The sequence below is a fragment of the Brassica rapa genome, chromosome A04 (assembly GCF_000309985.2).
Source record: "Brassica rapa cultivar Chiifu-401-42 chromosome A04, CAAS_Brap_v3.01, whole genome shotgun sequence".
Classification (NCBI taxonomy): domain Eukaryota; kingdom Viridiplantae; phylum Streptophyta; class Magnoliopsida; order Brassicales; family Brassicaceae; genus Brassica; species Brassica rapa.
Window position 1 is genome coordinate 9,980,287 of NC_024798.2, and position 22,225 is coordinate 10,002,511.

The 22,225-nt window shown below is 33.0% G+C and overlaps 3 protein-coding genes and 1 long non-coding RNA gene across 10 annotated transcripts; 1 reads left to right on the top strand and 3 right to left on the bottom strand.

The window, feature by feature from the left end:
* Positions 1–462: 462 nt before the first annotated feature.
* Positions 463–2,976, bottom strand: LOC103863964 (WAT1-related protein At5g40240). Of its 5 annotated transcripts, none has more exons than XM_033289801.1 (10): positions 2,893–2,976; positions 2,768–2,784; positions 2,678–2,730; positions 2,088–2,331; positions 1,950–2,015; positions 1,756–1,869; positions 1,412–1,664; positions 1,176–1,334; positions 949–1,100; positions 463–755 (listed from the first exon to the last, which is right to left on the bottom strand). In XM_033289801.1, the coding sequence occupies exons 1-10, from the start codon at positions 2,959–2,961 to the stop codon at positions 602–604; spliced, it is 1,281 nt and encodes a 426-aa protein (XP_033145692.1). In that variant the 5' UTR covers positions 2,962–2,976; the 3' UTR covers positions 463–601. The 5 variants fall into 5 exon arrangements, with proteins under 5 accessions (XP_033145692.1, XP_033145694.1, XP_033145693.1 ...); XM_033289803.1 differs by having other exon boundaries at positions 463–781; XM_033289802.1 differs by lacking the exon at positions 2,893–2,976 and having other exon boundaries at positions 949–1,101; positions 1,177–1,334; positions 2,768–2,808.
* Positions 2,977–3,263: 287 nt separating this feature from the next.
* Positions 3,264–5,185, bottom strand: LOC103863963 (WAT1-related protein At5g40240). 3 transcript variants are annotated; one of them, XM_033289805.1, is made up of 7 exons: positions 4,873–5,172; positions 4,738–4,803; positions 4,544–4,657; positions 4,205–4,457; positions 3,968–4,126; positions 3,735–3,886; positions 3,264–3,563 (listed from the first exon to the last, which is right to left on the bottom strand). In XM_033289805.1, exons 1-7 carry the CDS (start codon positions 5,085–5,087, stop codon positions 3,410–3,412), a joined length of 1,113 nt encoding a protein of 370 aa, XP_033145696.1. In that variant the 5' UTR covers positions 5,088–5,172; the 3' UTR covers positions 3,264–3,409. The 3 variants fall into 3 exon arrangements, with proteins under 3 accessions (XP_033145696.1, XP_009139981.1, XP_033145697.1); XM_009141733.3 differs by having other exon boundaries at positions 4,544–4,628; positions 4,873–5,158; XM_033289806.1 differs by having other exon boundaries at positions 3,328–3,589; positions 4,873–5,185.
* A 1,607-nt stretch (positions 5,186–6,792) lies between these two features.
* On the top strand, positions 6,793–8,415 carry LOC103863965 (RING-H2 finger protein ATL46). Its single transcript, XM_009141735.3, has 2 exons — positions 6,793–7,045; positions 7,146–8,415. The coding sequence occupies exon 2, from the start codon at positions 7,186–7,188 to the stop codon at positions 8,269–8,271; it is 1,086 nt and encodes a 361-aa protein (XP_009139983.1). The 5' UTR covers positions 6,793–7,045; positions 7,146–7,185; the 3' UTR covers positions 8,272–8,415.
* A 3,321-nt stretch (positions 8,416–11,736) lies between these two features.
* LOC117133492 lies at positions 11,737–19,575 on the bottom strand. Its single transcript, XR_004457341.1, has 2 exons — positions 18,645–19,575; positions 11,737–18,330 (listed from the first exon to the last, which is right to left on the bottom strand). It is a non-coding gene; the product is annotated as an uncharacterized LOC117133492 (long non-coding RNA).
* Between the last annotated feature and the right edge of the window lie 2,650 nt (positions 19,576–22,225).

Consider the following 22,225-nt stretch of genomic DNA (forward strand, 5'->3'; position numbering starts at 1 on the left):
CTTACTTAATCTTCAGGATCAAAAAGTCTGTGGTCAAAATCTTGCCTTTCTTCAGCTATGTTAGGGCAAATACATTTGAGACATAATCTCAACTGTTCTGTACAAGTTTTGGTTCCCCCTAAAACCGATATGACGCACAAGCAGCATCCAGATTAGTAAGCTCGTCCAAGAGCCTATAATCATCCAGTTATAGAGTTTACATACAAGAATGATAGTAACAAGCGTAGAAAGAGGAGGTGTAACCTGAGGATGAAGTTAAAAGCTGGTGTATGAGGTTGCTGATAGAGGAGGCAAGCTTTGGGGAACTATATTATACTTCTTTACAGCCATCTATGTGCGACATGAAACAGATTCTCCCCAATTATGAAACTACAAACCAGAAACGCCCATAAATTTAGATATGCCTTCTGAAGAATTTCCCAACTTCCATTTGAACATTCTCCATAAAACGAAACAGAAGAATACTCATTTGTTTGGGTAACTTTGTATTGTGAAAAAATGTTTCTGAGACCAGCATAACGCAATAATTCCAAAGTTATCACCCTCCACCCGCATTTACAAATTAATAGTGTACGCGTATTATCATTCACTTGCATCAATCTTATCTTAATGACAAGCCTTCATCTTCTACGACGTGTGTAAGCAGCAAGGGTGAACAATGCTCAGAACCAGCTAGAGTTTTGGTTGAATCCTCTCTTGATTTGCCCCAAATCACAGTGTAGAATCCAAAACACAATATCACTGATCCAATGACACTGCCCACAACACATACATGCAAAACCTATATTCGTTATTACCGTGGCAGTTTATACAGGTATGTAACATGGAACTGTGTAGACTTAAAATAGATACTAAGCATTTCAACAACCTAGAGTTGAGTTCTCTTTCTCAGTATAGAAAAAAAGAACTTCGGAATGTGCTAGAAAGTAAAGAGGAAAGATATAATACCTCCCGAGGTGAAGTGCATCACTGAGAAATATAGCACCCATGGCAACTGCAATTGCAATAGACAGTGGCCTAAACAAGGATACATAGACAGGACCCTTCAGATGCAGACCCCATGTGTGGGTTATCACACTGAATAATGAAGCAAAGACTCCCCGAAACAAAGTGTTTAATGCCTGAACTTAAACCATAATCAGCAATGGAAGCAGATTATAAGATTTTATCCTCACTGAGTATATGATTGCAACGAGGGTAATATCTGGTTTTATCACCCAAGAAGTCAAGTTCCTTTCAGCCAATAAACATATAGGTGCTGAGATTAGTGTTGCAAATAAGTAGTAGAAGAAGACTACTGTTATTTCTTCAGGGTATACCTCCATGATCAGAGTCTGAAACCATATAAAGCTACAGAACTTAGTAAGAGTTTTTGTGTAACCAACAACCCAGAGTATCTAAGTATTTATACCTGAACAATATACCAGACTGAAACTAAAAAGAACTGTGACGCAAGCAAAAGGCCACCGACTATCCAACTTGACTCGGATGAAGTCAACTGCTGGTGAAGCGAATTAGTTGGAGATAATGAAGGTGTGAAAATTGCAGCAGATAGAACTTTTGGGCCTTTATACAGCACAACAACCAGAGCACCAGATATAGACAGTACTCCACCGATGATTTTAGCCTGAGTCGCAGAGCTCCTTAACACAACTTGTTCCATCCTTTACGAGCCATGCAAGGAAATAGAACCAGTTCAGAGTTACATACACAATAATGATAGTTATAGTAAGAAACCACGAGGTGGAGTGGAACCTGAAGATAACTGCAAGGGTGAACGTGAAAGCTGGCGTGAGATTGCTCATAGCAGAGGAAAGAGTAGGAGAACTTTGTTCTACACCTTTAAACCCAACCATCTGCGCCATGCACCTGTTCCTCTTTAGTCAACAAACTAGAACACAAAAACCAGAGACATCCATTAATATAGACGCAGGAGCTATATTATTTACCCGAAAAGCCCAAGTAAAAACATCTTGAAGAAGAGAGGAGACTTGGCTGAAGGTAATTTTTTAGATCTGCATATAAGAAAATGTAAGTTCATCATGTTCTTGAGGAATTTTATACTGAACAAAGGTGAGATCAAGTACCTTCCAAAGATGAGGGCAAGTGGAAGAAGCACAAGTGTTGAAGCAGCGTAAGAGTAAAAGATAAAGACATAGAAGTTCAATCCTCTTAACGATGCAGCCTTGTACAGTGTGTTCGACCCAACAGTGGAACACTCAACAGCAAACATTGCAGCAAAAGGCACAACATCTTTGTGAAAGTACCTCCATGCCACTGTCTCTTCTCCTGTTCTTCTCATGACAGATTTGGTGTCTAAATTCCCAGAAACTGTTTGATGAGATTAAAGTGGGCATAGAATCAATCATTGGGTTGGTGGTCAGATCCATCATGCTTGCTAAATGGTCATTATTTTATTTATAAGTTGACCAATTGACCAAATAATTCACACCACACATTAACAATATCGCTATTCCCTCTCAATAATTTAGAAAAAAAACAAGTTGACCTAATACTTCACACCACACAAGGTTCCAAAAGATCATCCCAATCCACATCGTCGACACAACCAGCATCCAGATTAGTAAGCTCGTCCGAGAGATAGTGATCCAGTTAGAGAGTTACATACAAGAATGATATTAACAAGCGTAGCAGAGGAAAGAGAAGGAGGTGTAACCTGAAGATAACTGTGAGGGTGAAGGTAAAAGCTGGTGTGAGAGGTTGTTGATAAAAGAGGAAAGAGTAAGATAACTATATTGTATTCCTTTACAGCCAGATATCTATCTGCGACATGAACCAGGTTCTCCCCAATTACGAAACTACACAACATAAACAAGGAAATGCCCATAAATCTAGAAATACTTTCTGATGTTAATAAAAGAGCTCAAATACCTTGTAAAGATTAGAGAGACATGAAGAAAGACAAGTGTAGCAACGGATAGCTGTAGAAGACAAAGACATAGAAGCTCAATCCTCTCAAGGTGGCAGCTTTGAAAAGTCAATGTGCTAGTTTCAGTCGTGACCATTGCAGTGAACGGCATAACAAATGTTACATATCTGCAAAAGAATATCCAATGCACTGTCTCTTCTTCTGCTCCTCTTGCCATAAGATCTGATGTTCATTACTTTACAAAAATCTCAGAAGTCAAAGTGATTTCAGAAGCAACAATCCTGCAGCTGAAGAATTTCCCAACTTCCATTTGAACATTCTCCATAAAACGAAACAAAGGAATATTTTTTACTCATTCGTTTGGATAACTTTGTATTGTGAAAAATGTTTCCGAGACTAGCACAACGCAATAATTTGAAAGTTATCACCGTCTAACAGCATTTACAAATAAATAATATAAGATCTAACCGCATTTACAAATAAATAATATAAGCATATTGTCATCCACTTGCATCAATCTTATCTTATTGACAAGCCTTCATCTTCTACGATATGTGTAACCAGCAAGGGTGCACAATGCTCAGAACCAGCTACAGTTTTGGTTGAATCCTCTCTTGTTTTGCCCCAAATCACAGTGTAGAATCCAAGACACAATATCACTGATCCAATGACACTGCCCACGACACATACATGCAAAACCTATATTCGTTACTACCGTGGCAGTTTAAATAGTTATGTAACAAGGAACTATGAAGACTTAAAATAAATACTAAGCATTTCAGCAACCTAGAGCGGAGTTCTATCTTTTTCTGTATATAAAGTAAGAATAGGAAAGAGATAATACCTCCCGAGGTGAAGTGCATCACTGAGGAATATAGCTCCCATGGCAACTGCAATTGCAATAGACAGTGGCCTAAACAAGGATACATAGACAGGACCCTTCAGATGCAGACCCCAAGTGTGGGTGATTTCACTGAATAATGAAGCAAACACTCCCTGTAACGAAGTGTTTAATGCCTGATCTTAAGACATAAGCAGCAATGGAAGCAAAATATATAGAAAAGGTTTGAGTCTCACCGAATATATGATTGCAGCGAGGGTAATATCCGGTTTAAGCACCCAAGAAGTCAAGTTCCTTTCCGCCAATAAACATATAGGTGCTAAGACTAGCGTCGCAAATAAGTTGTAGAAGAAGACTACTGTTATTTCTTCAGGGTATACCTCCATGACCAGAGTCTGAAACCATATACAGCTTCCGAATTTAGCAAGAGTTTTATGTGTCACCAACAACCCAGAGTATCTACGTGTTTATACCTGAACAATATACCAGGCTGAAACTAAAAAGAACTCTGAAGCAAGCAAAATGCCACCGACTATCCAACTTGACTCTGATGAAGTCAACTGCTGGTGAAGCGAACTAGTAGGAGACGATGAAGGTGTAAAAGATGCAGCAGATAGAACTTTTGGGCCTTTATACAGAACAATAACCAGAGCACCAGATATAGATAGAACTCCACCGATGATTTTAGCCTGAGTCGCAGAGCTCCTTAACACTACTTGTTCCATCCTTTACAAGCCACACAAGGAAGCAGAACCAGTTGAGAGTTGCATACCCAATAATGATAGATATAGTAACAAACCACGAGGTGGAACCTGAAGATAACTGCGAGGGTGAAAGTGAAAGCTGGCGTGAGATTGCTCATAGCAGAGGAAAGAGTAGGAGAACTTTGTTCAACACCTTTAAAACCAACCATACGCGCCATGCATCTGTTCCCCTAAGTCAAACAAACTAGAACACAAAAACCAAAGATAGCCATTAATCTAGAAGCAGGAGTTATATTGTTTACCCGAAAATCCCAAGTAAGAACATCTTGAAGAAGAGAGGAAACTTGGCTGAAGGTAATTTTTTAGATCTGCATATAAAAGTAACTTCATCATGTTCTTGTAAAAAGTTTATACTGAACAAAGGTGAGATCAAGTACCTTCCAAAGATGAGGGAAAGCGGAAGAAGCACAAGTGTTGAAGCAGCATAAGAGTAAAAGATAAAGACATAGAAGTTCAATCCTCTTAACGTTGCAGCCTTGTACAGTGTGTTTGACCCAACAGTGGAACACTCAACCGCAAACATTGCAGCAAACGGCACAACATCTCTATGAAAGTAACTCCACGCTACTGTATCTTCTCCTGATCTTCTCATGACAGATTTGATGTCTAAATTCCCAGAAACTGTCGGATGAGATTAAAGCGGGGCATAGAAGCAATCATTGGGTTGGTGGTATAGCACTCATGCTGGCTAAATGGTCATTCTTTTATTTATAAGTGACACCTTGACAAAATAATTCACACCACATATTAAAAATATCACTCACTCTCTCTCTCTCTCTCTCTATAATTAAAAAAAGAAAAACTGACCAAATACTTCACACCACACAAGGTTCCAATCGAATATTATAATACCTACAGCTTAATCAGCTAACTGAAGAGTTTCTCAACTTCCATCTCAATGATGAAAACTTCCAATCGCATCAGCCTCACTCATCATACAAAGAAAACATTTCAGATAGATTTTTTGGACATCTAATTCTATTAACCTCCATAAGCAGAACCAGTTAGAGTTACATTCTTGGAGGTAACAAGCATACCTGATATCCACCCAAGTTTATCGCAGAAAAGAAAGAGAATGAGGTGTAGCCTGAAGATAACGGCTGGGGTGAAGGTAAAAGCTGGTGTGAAGTATCTGCGACATGAACCTGATCCTCCCAAATTAGGAAACTACACAAGAGAAGGAAATGCCCATAAACCAAGAAACATGACCATATTGTTATTACCAGAGTAGCAAAAGTAAGAAAATCTTGAAGAAGAGAGGAGATTTGACTGAAAGCAATCTACTTGACCTACATACATATAAAAAAAAACAAGTTCATTTTCTTGAAAAGGCGCAAAGAGCACATGAACAAAGATCAATACCTTCCAAATATGGTGGAAATCGGAGGAAGGATTAGTGTTGAAACAACCTAAGTGTACAAGATAAAGGCATAGAAGTTCAATCCCTTAAAGTAGCAGCCTTGTACAGGGTGCTTGAACCAACCATTGCACACTTGACACTCCACACCAAACGGGCACAGCATCGCTGCTAAAGTACGTCCACGCCACTGCTCTTCTCCTATTCCTCTCTGATTGATAAAGACAAAGACTTTGCTTTGGTGTTTTCAAGTGTTCTGCAACAATTGCATCAGCTTTAATCTAATCGTAGTACAAGCAATTTATTAACGCATCAAAATCCAAGCGCAATGTCATCTACCGAGTTCTACATTATCACTGACCTTTCGATTGCTCCAGCAACACAAGATAACTTATCCAAAGGATCCCCAGAATCGCACCAATGTTCACTCATAAGTGACGGCGAAATGGAGTCAGGAGCTCACGGAGAGCGACTTTGCCGTCGCCTGTCCGGCGATTTCACCATTTGGTACCGCCGGCGACACGATGACGGTTAATAATTGATCCAACGGTTAGATTTTGATGACATTTCGTATTTTTTTTGACATTATAGTCGGGACCGATCCTAGCCAAACCAAATGATCTAAATTCAAAATCGAACCGGTATTTGTTCGTAAGTTGATTGGTTTAATAAATATTAAACGTAACCGTAACCAGATCGCCTATCAATCAATTTGGATGAAATAGTTGGGCTTGGGTGGTCCGGCCCATTACGGATCTTATATAAGACCAAAAACATAGGAAACCGTCATTTTTTGTCTTTAGAGTTGACCATCAGACACCAACTCGCTCATCCATGCACGTGGGCCCAAGTCTAAAAGCGTTAGTTTAATTTATCTTTTGTTTTTTTTTTAATTTTCAAAGCTTTTACTTTATTACATGTTGTTGTTTTCCAACTTTGCCTCGCACTTCGGAAAATTACAACTTCACTTTGTCATTTTCTTCTATTTCCACCATTAAAGCTCAAGAAAACGAAAGGTTAAGAGAGATAAACAGATAGATTTAGAGATAGAGAGAGAGTGTGTGTGAGGAGACAGGAGAGAGAGAAAGAGAGTTCCTTTCACTCTCTTCTTCCTCTGCAAATCTGACAGAGAAAAAGAGTTCATTTACTTCACGGGAGCTTAACTTTTTCTGAGAACCTGGATGGGCTTCTAGGTGAGTGTTTGCGTAATCTCTGTTTCTCTCGATGTTAATGATAAACCCTTCTTCTTATTCCTCCACTTAACTAGGAGCTGTTGTTGTTGTTTTGTCTCAGTTTCTGTTTCCTGGATCTTGAATTTGAGATCTTTACAAAGATGACCTGGGTTCGATTCGCAATTGAGCAAAAAGACGGTACCTTTGCGTACCCACCACCGTTTTACAGAGACCCAATTCTCCCTCCGCCGTCTCCTCCACCACCGTCCGGCAACAGAATCAGCCCGGCGGTTCTCTTCGTCATCGTCATCCTAGCCGTCTTGTTCTTCATCTCCGGCCTTCTTCACTTGCTCGTTAGGTTTCTCATCAAGCATCCTTCTCCTGCTTCTGCTTCCGCTTCGAGGTCTAACAGATACCCAGAGATCTCAACCAGCGACGCTCTTCAAAGACAGCTTCAGCAGCTCTTCCATCTCAACGACTCTGGTCTCGACCAAGCCTTCATCGACGCTCTGCCTGTTTTTCACTACAAAGAACTGGTCGGTGCCTCCAAGGAGCCGTTCGATTGCGCGGTTTGTCTCTGTGAGTTTACTGAGAAAGATAAGCTGAGATTGTTGCCAACGTGTAGCCATGCCTTTCATCTTAACTGTATTGATACTTGGCTTCAGTCTAACTCGACTTGCCCTCTTTGTCGTGGCACTCTCTTCTCCCCTGGCTTCTCCATGGAGAATCCAATGTTTGACTTCGATGATATAAGAGAAGAGGAGGAAGAGCGTGTAGCTGAGAAAGCTATGGAGATTCAAGAAATCGTTGTGGAGAAAGGGGTTTTACCGGTGAGGTTAGGGAAGTTCAAGAGGCTTGACAATGTTGGTCAAGGACAGGAAGGTCATGATGGTGTAGGAGAGACTAGTAGTAGTAATCTAGATGCAAGGAGATGTTTCTCAATGGGTTCGTATCAGTATATACTCGGTAACTCGGAGCTTAAAGTACCGTTTGGCAACGATAGGCAACTGCGTTTGAAACCTCAAGAGAAAGAGTCTCAGGATTCATCATCTGAAGAGAAGAAGATGAGTAGTGTTGTGGCTAAAGGGGAGAGCTTTTCGGTTTCAAAGATTTGGTTGTGGCCTAAGAAAGACAAGTTCTCTTCAGATGCTCAAAGGAGGTTGCCTTCTTCATCGCTCAACGTCGATGAACTTCCAAGACTTCCATGGATGGAAGAACACAAGAAGCTGGAGAACGGTGAAAGGTAGTATCTTTTGCTCATTTTTTTCAGTCCGAACCATTGATAAGTTTTTAGAGGGTTTACTGATTATATCTTGGGGGTTTGACAATCATATGTTGTAAGATAATGTTATAAGGTTTATAAGAAATTCATATTGCATCTTGGTTGTTAATGATATGAGATCAAAGTTAATTAGGCATGCTCAACTATAGTGGATTCCAAAAGACTGATGCTTTATCTTTAATTTTTCTTCACTTTTGAGTCACTGGTTCTCTTTTCTTTCTTCTTTTTAATAGACTTTCCTTTACTCTCAAAACAGATTCTCTGTTCTTGGTTACATATGAATTTTATTTACCTTTAAGTTACAAGTATGGATCGAAATTAAAACTTGACTTTGTGTTCACACAGAATCTAGTCTTTGGTGTAGGTTAAGAGTTTTTTTTTTGGCTCTTTGTGTTGAGCCAAAACAAAAATGAAATCTTGCATAAACCAAAGTACCAACTACCTTAAGACTTCAAATTTCAAAAGTATGTGGCACTAATGGTTTATGTTTGTTGTTGTAGGGTTGGTATGATCTTTGACTCTTAAAAGATAAATACCATCGCCAACTGGATTTTGATTGATTGAACCCGATTAGATAAAGCAAATTTTAAAGAAAAAATGAACAATTATAACTCATGATGGATCCATGTACTATCTTTTACTATGAAACAGTAATGCTAATAGTGTTTTTTACCTATGTTCTAAAAATCGGTTTAGATGGTAATTTGGTCATAAGTCATAACTGAAACAATTTTATTAAAATCTGATTTATACGATTTAAATTAGTCTAAATCATTTTAAATTGGTTCAAATATTTTAAATCTGGTTAAAATTGAATTAAATTGATCTAAACCGGTTAAATCAAATTATACAATAGATTATGACATTTGTGACAAAAAAAAGGATTATGAGTAAGTTAGTTAGACCATCATTAACCCTAGCACTCTAAGTGGGGTGCTTATTTTTTTTTTTTTTTTGATTTTTTCTCTGTTTAAAAAAAAAAATTAAAAACGAACCAATCGCGGGTCACCGCGTGTTAGTGAAGCCCGCGAAATAGCTCAAGCAGCGACACCTAATCAAGCAATTTAAGCGCTCTGTTTTCTTCTTTTATGGTGGGTTCCACCAATAAACACCCGATCAAGCGTTTGCATTGATGGTGCTCTTAGATTCTCTCACTATCAATTTATCTATAAATAAATGATAATATTTTTCCTTTCTAATTATTGTAGTGTAAGTTCATAAGTTTGTTTAATTTTAAATTATATCTACTTTGATATTTCATCAAATTAAGTTACTAGTTATAACATATAAAGTTTTTAAATATGTAATATAAATATGAGGTATATAATAAATAAACATACAATCTTTTAATGCTTAGGTCTCGTTTGGGCCTTGTTTATGCTCCAAATAATCCATTTAGGTGTAAATCATGTAGATAGCCCATACGTATTACCTATCAATCTTTAAACATTGCTAATTACGCGACTATTTTACTATCATTTGTGAAATATTTTTTTCGTTTCGAGTTTTCATGTCAAAAGTTAGAACGGCTAAAGTGTTTTGACACCATTAATGAATAATTTAATTTATTTAATTTAGTCATTACATAATTAATCATAAATTAAAATAATACACTCTAAAAGATAAATGTGTATAAATATTAATTAAGTAAAAATAATTATAATTCTAAATAGTAGAAAAAGATGACGCATATCTTCATTATACTAAATAGTATGTATTATCTATAAAATATTATGTATTTTGTTATTATCCAAAAAATATTTTCCAACATAACATTTTAAAAATAAAAACAGAAAATTTACAAATTTAAATGAAAAGATAAAATATCTATATATATTATCGAGTTAAAATAAAGATAAATATCTATATATATTATTTGCAAAATATTAGTATTTTTAATGAAAAAAATTGTAATGTACGATGAGTTTTTAGTTTTTTTTTATTATTATTTAGAATGTAATATGTATTGTGTTATTATCTAAAAAAATATTGTCTGACATAAAATTTTAAAAAGAAAAGCAGATTTAAAAAATAAATAAATGAAAAGATAAATATCTATATATATTTATCGAGTTAAATAAATATATATATGTATATATATATTATTTGTAAAATATTATTATTTTCGCCAAAATATTTATACTACATGAATATTTTTAAGTTTTTACACAACGCAAAGTATTTTATTTTAATGAACAAATTGTAATATATTATGAGTTTTTTAATTTTTTATCCTTATCTACAAAGTAATATGTATTTTTTATTAGCTAAAATATATTTTCTGACATAAAAATTTAAAAAGAAAAGCAGAAGTTTTTAAAAATTGAATGAAATGATAAATATCTATATATATATATATATCAAGTTAAAATAAAGATAAATATCTATATGTATTATTTGCAAAATATTTACACTACATGAATATTTTTACGTTTTAACACAATGCAAAGTTCTTTTATATTAATGAAAAACTTTGTAATATATAATGATTTTATTATTTCTTTATTGTATAATAAATTTCAAATTGATAATACATATATTGGTAAATTGTAAAATGATTCTGCTTGCACATCTGGACAAAACAACTTGTGTGTACAAGTTTTAAAAAGAGGCTTAGTTCTGCTATAAACCATTTAGATGTTTTATTAAGTTTCGATGGCTGAACCCACCAGCCGAAAGATTCATATATGTTGGTGAGGTAATGGCCGTTTGCTAACGAAACTAAAGCAGTGGAAGAGCTCATAGTTTCATCACCTTTAGAGTTATACTTTAGGTTTTGGTTTGTTGCAGGAAGAAGCTTCTCAGTCAAAGTTAAGACATACCAGGCAAAATCTCCTAGAACACATGTTAGAAACTGAGCTCAATCTGTATATATGGAAAGAATAGGAACTCAATCAAGCTTATCTCATTCGCTTAGATGACGTTCATGTTTTGCGAGGGAATCGTAACAAGCCTTGAGAATATCATTATCTCGCTTAAGCTGCTTTATCTTACATCGAACTTTACGATTCTGAAAACAACCACTATTTGTCATTGAGGCAATCCAAGCTTTTTAACAAGCTCAATTGTTATACATGAGTTTTGCTCCTTCGTCAAAACCCATACGACAATGAATTCAGACCATAACATAAGAAGAAAAAGGAAGTCGTAGCAAACCCTTTCACAATAAAAAAGGAAGTTGTCACACTATAATGGAAACTGGTGGAAGACAAAGGAAATACTTAGTTGATTTACTCTTATAAAAATATAAAGAAAATCGCTTAAGAGAAATGGTCACCTATGCAAGTTTACTACTCGAAGAAGAAGAAGCAAGGGAAGAGAGTGATAGAAGCTGAAGAAGTACCACATCAAGGAGTTGAGGCGCGAACTTCCAACGGATAAGAAAATAAGGGGGGGAAGAGAAAGACTCTGGAGCAATTATAGTCTTTGGCATTTACATTCAATTAGACTTTTATATGTAATTGTTTTTCCATTCTTTCATCTTCATCATCGGATTTGTGATCAAAGCTTAGCATTGGAGACTTAAGTCTTGAGGCGTTTCTCGTGTTGAGATTGGTATGACAAGTAATCGATGTCTTGTTGATATCGATTGTTCTTGAGTGCTTGTGTGAGATTGTAATTCGATGTGTGTATTGAACTTCCTGCTTAAATCTTAACAAATGGATTCATAATTTACAAAAAGGTTGAAGAGATATAAGTATTTTGGAGTGTTCTTTTTTTTTAACCACAATTTCCTAGCAATTTCAATACCTTGTCATGTAATCATTAATTCTTTTTTGTAAAGCTTCTTTCAAAAAACTCATCATCGAAAATGTGTTATATCTATGCATGCCGAATTCAAATACAACAATTGGAATTAGGAAGAAACCACAGAAGATCAACGATGACATGAACACCTGAACGTGACAACATTCAAACTGGAGTAGCCGATCCCAATGCAGTCATCTCACCGCCTCCAGCAACCGATGGAGATCAAATCGTAGTTGCGGACATGATGAAGGCTTGATTATCTTGATCGTCAAAACTTAATAACAAAGGTTACTAGAGAGCGAGTTTAAGGCACTAATAACTGCATATGGACTATCACCAACTCTTCAATAAACAATGGAACAACTCGATGGAAGTCCAAGAAGAACCTTGTTCTGAGAACCCGATACAGCCTCCTGGACCGGGAAACATAATAAACAGCTAAGAACATGATTACTCAACCTGGCGGCGAATAAGGAACTCAAGTTCAGCATGAATTCGTTATGAGATATCAACTCGAGATTCCATCGCGCCACTAGCTCAGCTTCAGATATTAAACGCGTCTTAGCCTCTACTTAGAAAATGCTCTTCACAACTAAGATCACCGGAGTATGAGTGTGTCACTCAGATAAACTCAGAATTTCAACATTCACGAGAAAATCAGACCCGAGCCACCACATGATCGTGTTCTCCCTAGCCATGAGACGTGCACACTTCACCATAAAAGAGAAAGACACGGATATAGTTAACTTTTTGTAGAAAGTCATTTTGGATCAGCACCTAGGCATGGGCGATTTTACCTCAACCCGAGGTACAACCCTAAATCCGAACCGAAAAAACCGAAACTGAATCCAAACTGTTATACAAAAATATCCGAACGGGACTTATGAGCTTAGTACTTTGGACTTTGGTTATGCCCCAAACCGAATCGAAATCCGAACTAGGATCCGAAGATATCCGAAATTAGTTAAATATGTTAATGTTTTCATATATTTTAAGGTGATTTAAATATTTTAAAGTATTCAAAATATTTGTGTAGTTTGTTTTATTAATTATTTTGAATACTTTTTAGTTAATTTAGATAAATTAACTAATTTTTAATTAGATTTGTAGATTATTTATATATTTTGTAATTTCTCTTTGAGGTTTTAAAAATATATTTTCGGTGTTATACTCCTAAGTACCATTTGGGGTTTACTAATTATCGGATCAGGTTCAGTTCGTTCCTTCCGGGTTCGGTTCGGATCAGATTTAACCAATGATTACTCAACCTGGCGGTGAAAAGCATGAATTCGTTATGAGATGTCAACTCGAGATTCCATCGCACCACTAGCTCAGCTTCAGATATTAAACGCGTCTTAGCCTCTACTTAGAAAACGCTCTTCACAACTAAGATCACCGGAGTATGAGTGTGTCACTCAGATAAACTCAGAATTTCAACATTCCGAGAAAATCAGACCCGAGCCACCACATGATCGTGTTCTCCCTAGCCATGAGACGTGCACACTTCACCATGAAACAGAAAGACATGGATATAGTTAACTTTTTGTTGAAAGTCTTTTCGGATCAGCACCTAAGCATGGGCGATTTTACCTCAACCCGAAGTACCAACCTAAACCCGAACCGGAAAAACTGAAACTGAATCCAAACTGTTATACAAAAATATCCGAACGGGACTTATGAGCTTAGTACTTTGGACTTTGGTTATGCCCCGAACAGAATCGAAATCCGAACTAGGATCCGAAGATATCCGAAATTAGTTAAATATGTTAATGTTTTCATATATTTTAAGGCGATTTAGATATTTTAAAGTATTCAAAATATTTGTGTAGTTTGTTTTATTAATTATTTTGAATACTTTTTAGTTAATTTAGATAAATTAACTAATTTTTAATTAGATTTGTAAATTATTTATATATTTTATAATTCTCTTTGACAATTTTTGAGGTTTTAAAAATATATTTTTGGACGATTTTAAACATTGGTTAAATCTGATCCGACCGAACCCGGAAGGAACCGAACTGAACCTAATCCGATAATTAGTAAACCTCAAATGGTACTTAGGAGTATAACACCAAAAATCCGATCACCCAGATCGAAACCGGATGGGCCACCAAACGTCCATGCCTATCAGCACCGATTTGGTTCTCAAGACTAAGTGTAGATTTCCTTTATAACTTCCACTAGCTATCAACATAATTTATAAATCATTGGTTGGCATAGTTATTTTTAAGAGTTTGAATGTCTTAACATAATGGAAACAATTCAAATAGTTTTAAAAGAGTTGTCGGTTCCGTTTTGTAATATTCTTAGTTACCTATAATAATAACAATTTTGGAATAATCTGTATGTAGCATACCGGTTTGTGGTATATGGAAAGGTTTAAAAGCATTGATTTGACCAAAAAGCACCTACATTTTTGGTCATGCATTTGTTTATAACTCTAGAGTCAAGCATGCTTAAGCTAGAGTAATGAAAAGATTTGTGACCTATCGGGAAGTGATTTGCGATATCGTGTGAGTGAGTTAAGACATGGGGAAAAGTCACGGAATGGATCCTATGGGTTAAGTGAGCTGGCACAGGTGGTCCATTAGTCGTGAGCAATTGGGGGCGTTACAAGTGGCATCTTAGCCAAATCCAGACAAGTGTAGAGTCCTTGTGTAGGCTCACACTAACATGGATAACGATATTGGAGCGCAACGAGGACGTTACATTATGTGAGAGAGGTGAATTGTAACATCTCTTTAATGGTATATGAAAAAGTTTAAAAGAATTGATTTGGCTACCTGCGTCACCAAATTGCACTTACATTTTATGTCACACATCCATTTAGAACTCTAGAGTTAATCATGCTTGAGTTGGAATAATGAAAGAATATGTGACATGAAAATTTATGATATCATGTGAGTGATACCAAAACATGAAAAAAATCATGTGGTGATTGTAGGGTCAGTAAACAAAAATTCTCAGCCTCTGAAAAATTAATGCACTGTCTGCCACAAGAAATGGGCTAATAGACGAGTGAGTGGAGGTGAGTGACCTATTATCCGTGGGTGGTCGAGGCGTTACATAATCATTTAGCGTAACAGATTTATTATAATACTTTATATATATATATATATATACTAGGGTAGGCCCGCCCTATGGACGGGATATACTTTATTTGTGATCTATATTTTTATTTTTGTATAATTTTATGATTTGTGTTTTAGGCTTACAATTGAAAGAGATATATATTGTCTTTTAGAAAAATTTCGGTGAGAAGAGATATTATATGTATTTCGGTGAGAAGAGATATTATATACATTTTACTTAACGTTTGATGTTTGTTTATTTTTCTAACTTATTTTTGTTTTTATTTGTTGTCAATTATATTTTATGATTTTATACTATTTTAGTTATTATCTTTCTTTTTTTGTTATGTTTTTTTAATAATGAGAACATATTTTTATATCATCTTCGCATATATGTCTAATTAAAATTCTTTATTTTTATTTTTGATGGATCAGTTTTTATAAAAAAAATATAATTTTGCGTAAAAATTTTTTATGTTAAGTTGGATGTGAATATGATTATGTTGCCTACACCAAATTTAAATTATATAATTAAAAATGATCAATTTCTTAGTATCATTGTTGTGTTAATCCCGAATTGTAAGTTTTTATAATGTTTTAAGTTTTATAACACTATAAAATACATAAATCAATCGGATTCGATCAAAAGAAAATGAGATCGAGTTTTCTAATACCATTTTTGTGAGGGTTTATAAAACAGTGTAGAATGGAGTTTTTATTTAGAGAAATTATTTGTCAAAGTTAATATAGTTTTTTTGGAGAATGTTAGTAATTGACATTATTAGCAGTTGCTCTTTTTTGGCATTTCTTTGTTTCTTTTGTGTGAAATTCTTTTGGTTACTTTGGCTTATATTTTTCTAACTTTTATACTTTTGTTTTTGAATATACTTTTGATTTCTCTTAGACTGTAGTTCAAACCAACTCTATCGCACACGGAAGCAATCTATAGGATTTTTTACAAAAAAAAAAAAACTTGGTACAAACCAAACCATTCTAAATTATTAATTCATATTTTGATTGTTTCAAAGTCATTTTCTATATACTTTCTTTGACATTTTTATGCAGTTTATACATAACAAAATGTATTGAAGTTTGACATTGTTTTTCTATATATAGTTGCAAATGGTGATGAAGGCCTAAAAGTTTTATAAGATATTCTAACATACGCTTTACTACATAGATTTAAATTTTAATTTAATATTTCATATATTTTTGTATATTTTTTAAAAATCTTGGTTGTAGTTTAATTTTGATTGATTACAACATATTAAAAAATTTAAATATAGGTTTATTTTGAGCTCTCGTGTTTTTGCTTCCCAGAGTTCTTGTGCCTATAGTATAAACTCAGCTCAGATTTCTTTCGCGGGATATTATATTATTTAGTTTAATGTTTGATATCTATTTATATTTCTGATATAATTTATTTTATTTATTATTAAATATATATGTGACATTTTATTATTTTAATTATTATTTTTTATTATAGTTTTTATTTAATAAAAATACTTTTCGTTTTATTTTTGTCTAAATTGAAATTAACATCAACTTTCATAAGTAGTGTTTCCATTAAATTTATTTATTTTCATAACTATTTTGTAGTTTCTAAAATGTTTCAGCTGTCATTTAACTACTTATTAGATTTGGTATTGAACAATGAACATGGTTTAGTTTAATTATCCACACATTGAACAAAATTTAACTACCGGTAGCATTGTGTTTGCATTATTATTTTTTTTGAACGTCTGATTAATTATGCTATTACAACGATGAGAAATATTATTAGAAACTGCTTTAGAATTCCTTTTTTTTTCTTAGAATCTTGAGATGCGGAAGTATTAACATGAAAAAAATGTGAACTTTTTAATAAATTTGAATATTGGTTGAGTTGTGAGGCATGAACGTGATCATTGTTTCTCTGTAGCTTTAACAATATACATTAGAATACCGACATGACTACTGGCTGTAGATACGATCTTTGTTTCTACATGCAAAGGTTTTTCATGACTCTCTGACAGAAGGATTTTTACTCTTGAGAAATTTAGACAAAGTGAAACTCTTCAACTCCCTGAGATAAAAACTGATTAGTATGTCTCATAAATTGATATTCTTTTGCTTGCTGATGATGTTTTGTTTTTTCGCGTTTATGAATAACTTGAAGGTTCTTGTATGACTACTGCTTATAAACAATGAAGTTAAGGTAGCACACAGTGGATTGAAACTTGCTTTAACACTTGCAACGAAATACTATGTTTTGATTTATTAATTTGGATCTTAAGTAAGCAGAATCCTGCTCTTCGCCCAGATCAATTTTAAGCCATCAGATCAGAGTCTCAAAAATTCTTACCCCAATCGGATATCCAAAACATTTATTACAAATACAATTCTTTTGTTTAAGACAAACACCACTTTTACATTTATAGATACATAAGAAACAAAAGATCTGTTACTAACCTTTTCTGCGACAAACACCATGTCAACCCAATTAGCTTTCCTCCTTTCTTAACATTCTAGATCCCCAAAACCAAAGCAGACGTGTGAACACAACCTGCTTGCTACGCCCTGGCTTCATTTCGGAGAGATGGATTTGTGAATTCACCATGACCAGAAGGTTCTGTTTCAAAAATGGTCAACGCAAAGAAGATGAAATTCTGAGTTTCCACTTTGTCATCAAATCCTTATATGCAGAGATCGTGGAACTGACTTGAAGTAAACTTAGTTGCACTCACCAATTGTGTGCCATTGTTGACCTTTGTAACGCTTGCCCCTGAACAAATGCTTAGCTGAGATGGCAACGGCTGATAATCAGCTTCACTTTTTTTAACATCACTTAAGTTAAGCTACTCGGGCCTCTAGACAATCATGTTAGGACTAAGACTACGGCTGAGCTGACGGACACAACCCCAGCTGGTTCTGGTACGCTTCCCAACGGTTATAGCGTGTGCCTAGGGATGTTAACTACAGGGTTAGGGCCCAACCCTCTTTTGTTTATTATAAGCCCATCCCTATTTTAACCCAGCCCTATTTTAACCCTATTATAATCAAGAGTTAGAGCTGGTACCAGGTTACCCTATTTAATTGAAAAAATATTTCATTTATTTTTGTTCTTAAATTTTAAAGATAAAATTAGAAAAATTAAGAAATGATATGATTATTTCCTCCAATTTGTTGAGCATCAAAATCAAGTTTACATGCCAAAATCGCAACTAAGATCATTGATCACATCATAATTTGAGTTTTTCTACCAAAATCACAAAATCGAGTTTTCTCGCCAAAACCGGGAAATCATATTTTTTATGCCAAAACTGCAAAATTGAGTTTCTGCCAAAACCGCAAAGTTTTCCACCAAAACCACAAACCCGAGTTTTTCCGTCAAAACCGAAAATTGATTTTTTTTCTCGCCAAAACTGGAAAATGAGTTTTTCCGCCAAAACCGCAAACCCGAGTTTTCCCGCCAAGAGCGAAAATTTGAGTTTCCCGCAAAAAAAAACAAAAAGTCAGGTTTTTCGGAAAAAATCACAATCGAGTTTTTCCGCCAAAACCGCAATATCGAGTTTTTCAGCTATAACTTAAAATTGAGTTTTTTTCGGTTTTGGCGGGAAATTTGATTTTGTGATTTTGCTGGAATACTCGATTTTTAGTTTATGGTGGGAAAAACTCAGTTTTCGTTTTTGACAGAAAAACCTGATTCTTAGTTGTGGGGGAAAACTCGATTTTTAGTTTTTGTCGAAAAAATTTGATTTTCTGTTTTAGCTAAAACTTAATTTTTTGTTCTGGTTTTTGAAATTTTGACGGAAAAATTATATTTTGCATTATCTAACAAATTTAAAATTTCAGTATATATTTAAATATTGTATTGTATTTTGCATTATCTAACGCGACGTTTTGAAAGGAAGGATAGGTGTCGCACTCTCCTTCACCAAATTGATGATGTGGTAGCACAGGAGATGGGCAAACATTTCTTTATATATATATATATATATATATATTTATATTTATATATAATAAAAAGATATCATGATTAAAGTAGTTACAAATATTTTATATTATTAGCTTTGATGAAATATATGTTAATTTTTATACATGTATTATAGATATATATATTTACATATATATAATAAAAAGATATCATGATTAAAGTAGTTACAAATATTTTATATTATTAGCTTTGATGAAATATATGTTAATTTTTATACATGTATTACATAGTTTGTTATTGTTAACCCGTCTTAACAATGTATTATATTTTTGAACATAAATAATTATAATTATGAAAATAAATTATATATAAATGTATTAATTTAACATAATTTTATCATATCTATATCAATATAATAATTTTCTTATAAAATGATTGCTTATGATTGTATAATAGATAAAATAATAGGATATAATTTTTTATTTTTCATTTTATAAGTGTAACTGAATATATTAATGTATAATAATATTTCAAAGCTAATTACAAAAAAAATGAGAAAAAGACTAGGATAGCACCAAACCAAGTTTTTGTTCCCAAAGTAGCACTCAAGGCTCAAAATCACAAAAATAAGTTTCATTAAAGAGGTAAATATACACTTATACCCCTTGTGTTAATTAATCCAAACCTTAGGGTTTAGAGTTAAGGGGTGGGGTTTTGGAATCAGGGTTTAAAATTGAGAAAAAGACTAGAATAGCACTAAACCAAGTTTATGTTCCCAAAGTAGCACTCAAAGCTTAAAGTCACAAAAATAGGTTTCATTAAAGAGGTAAATATACACTTATACCCCTTGGGTTAATTAATCCAAACCTTAGGGTTTAGAGCTAAGGGGTGGGTTTTTGGAATTAGGGTTTAAAATTTTATAAAAAAAATACTAAAAGAAAAAATAAAAATTTTAAAAACAGTTTCAAAAAGTATTTTTAAATATAAAAAGAAAATTTGAAAAAAAAAATTAAAAAAAAATAAATTCGAGAAAAAAAATATAAAAATTTCGAATCTGAAAACATATAATCTGAAACTATAAAAAAAAAATTTATTTTTTTATTTTTTTTATTTTTATTTTTATTTTATTTATTTTTATTTATTTTTGTTTGTTTATTTAATTTTAAACCAAGGGTATTAGGGATAGAGAAAAAGACTAGAATAGCACTAAACTAAGTTTTTGTTCCCAAAGTAGCACTCAAGACTCAAAGTCACAAAAATAGGTTTCATTAAAGAGGTAAATATACACTTATACCCCTTGGGTTAATTAATTCAAAACTTAGGGTTTAGAGTTAAGGGTGGGGTTTTGGAATTAGGGTTTAAAATTTTATAAAAAATAAATACTAAAATAAAAAATAAAAATTTTAAAAACAGTTTCAAAAAGTATTTTTAAATTATAAAAAGAAAATTTGAAAAAAAAATAAAAAAAAAAATTTATAAAAATTTCGAATCTGAAAACATATAATCTGAATCTATAAAAAAATTTCTTTTTTTTTCCATTTTTTTATTTTTATTTTATTTATTTTTATTTATTTTTGTTTGTTTATTTAATTTTAAACCAATGGTATTAGAGATATTTTATCCTTTAATGAATGTCATTTTTGTGACTTTCTCCTTCTAGTGCTATTTTTGAGACATAAACTTCAAAAGGTGCTATTATTGACAATTGCCCTTAGGGATATTTTACCTTTTAATGAATGTCATTTTTGTGACTTTCTCCTTCTAGTGCTATTTTTGAGACATAAACTTCAAAGGTGCTATTATTGACAATTGCCTTTTAAAATTTTATAAAAAATAAATACTAAAATAAAAAATAAAATTTTAAAAACTGTTTCAAAAAGTATTTTTAAATTATAAAAAAAATTTCATAAAAAAATAAAATAAAATTTCAAAAAAAAAATTATAAAAATTTCGAATCTGAAAACACATAATCTGAAACTATAAAAAAAATTTCTTTTTCTTTTTCTTTTTATTTTTTTTTATTTTTATTTTTATTTTATTTATTTTTATTTATTTTTGTTTGTTTATTTAATTTTAAACCAAGGGTATTAGGGATATTTTATCCTTTAATGAATGTCATTTTTGTGACTTTCTTCTTCTAGTGCTATTTTTGAGACATAAACTTCAAAAGGTGCTATTATTGACAATTGCCCTTACAAAATTAGTGAATATATTTACATATAAGTTTTGAAAATTAAAATCTTGTTAAAATCTTTTCAATCAGATTTGCTAGTTTTCTTAAAACATATATTATGATTCAAGTAGTTCAAAGATTTTATGTGTTATTAGATTTAATAAAAAAATTAAAGGATTCTCCAAATTAAAAAAAAATTGCACATGAAAAAGTCATAACGATATTATAATAGTATCATATAATAAAATGTTGACTTGTTGGTCGAGTTGGATAATACGTATTCAAAAGTCTATTTTAATACTGATTCATTGTTCGAGTTATTATTAAGAGAACTTAAAAATGAGCATTATTAATTTAAACTACCGTAGTAGTTGGTTTCCTTTCTTATTTCTAATACTAGGTCGTTTTCCGCGCTACGCGCGGATTAGTGCTATATAAAAACTTACAATTTAAATTATTTGTTCAGTACTACATATTATAAAATGAGTTTTAGTTAACACAAATTGTTTATCATTTGCCATATTTAGTATAACATGGGGATAGACGATGTTTGGTCGTTTAAATATTGTGTTGCGGAAAGCTTTACTTGTCATAGGATGCCAAGTTAACTGTTGCCTTTATGTATAAAAATTTTGTATTCCTCTTTATAAAGATTTGTATGATATTAATGGTGTTCTCAAAGTAAAAACGCTTTCTTGATGCTGAGATGGAAAATTGTTAATTTCTTTGTAGTTTTGAAACAAATAACTAAACTGGATTTGATTTAATAAGTTTCTAGATTGCACGGAAGCTTCATCGGAAGTCCGTTTTCCCCTTCAATACCAGAATCAGATCGGAACCTTGTGTACCTTACGGAATCTCGATTCAAATATATTGTGCCAATTATTTATGAAATATTAAAAGTAATTAATTGGATAATAGTTTCTTATAAACTTAATTTATTTGTATTGTCACAATTTTAATATGAAATCATTCAATGTTATTGTAAATAAATAAATGTTCTATTTTG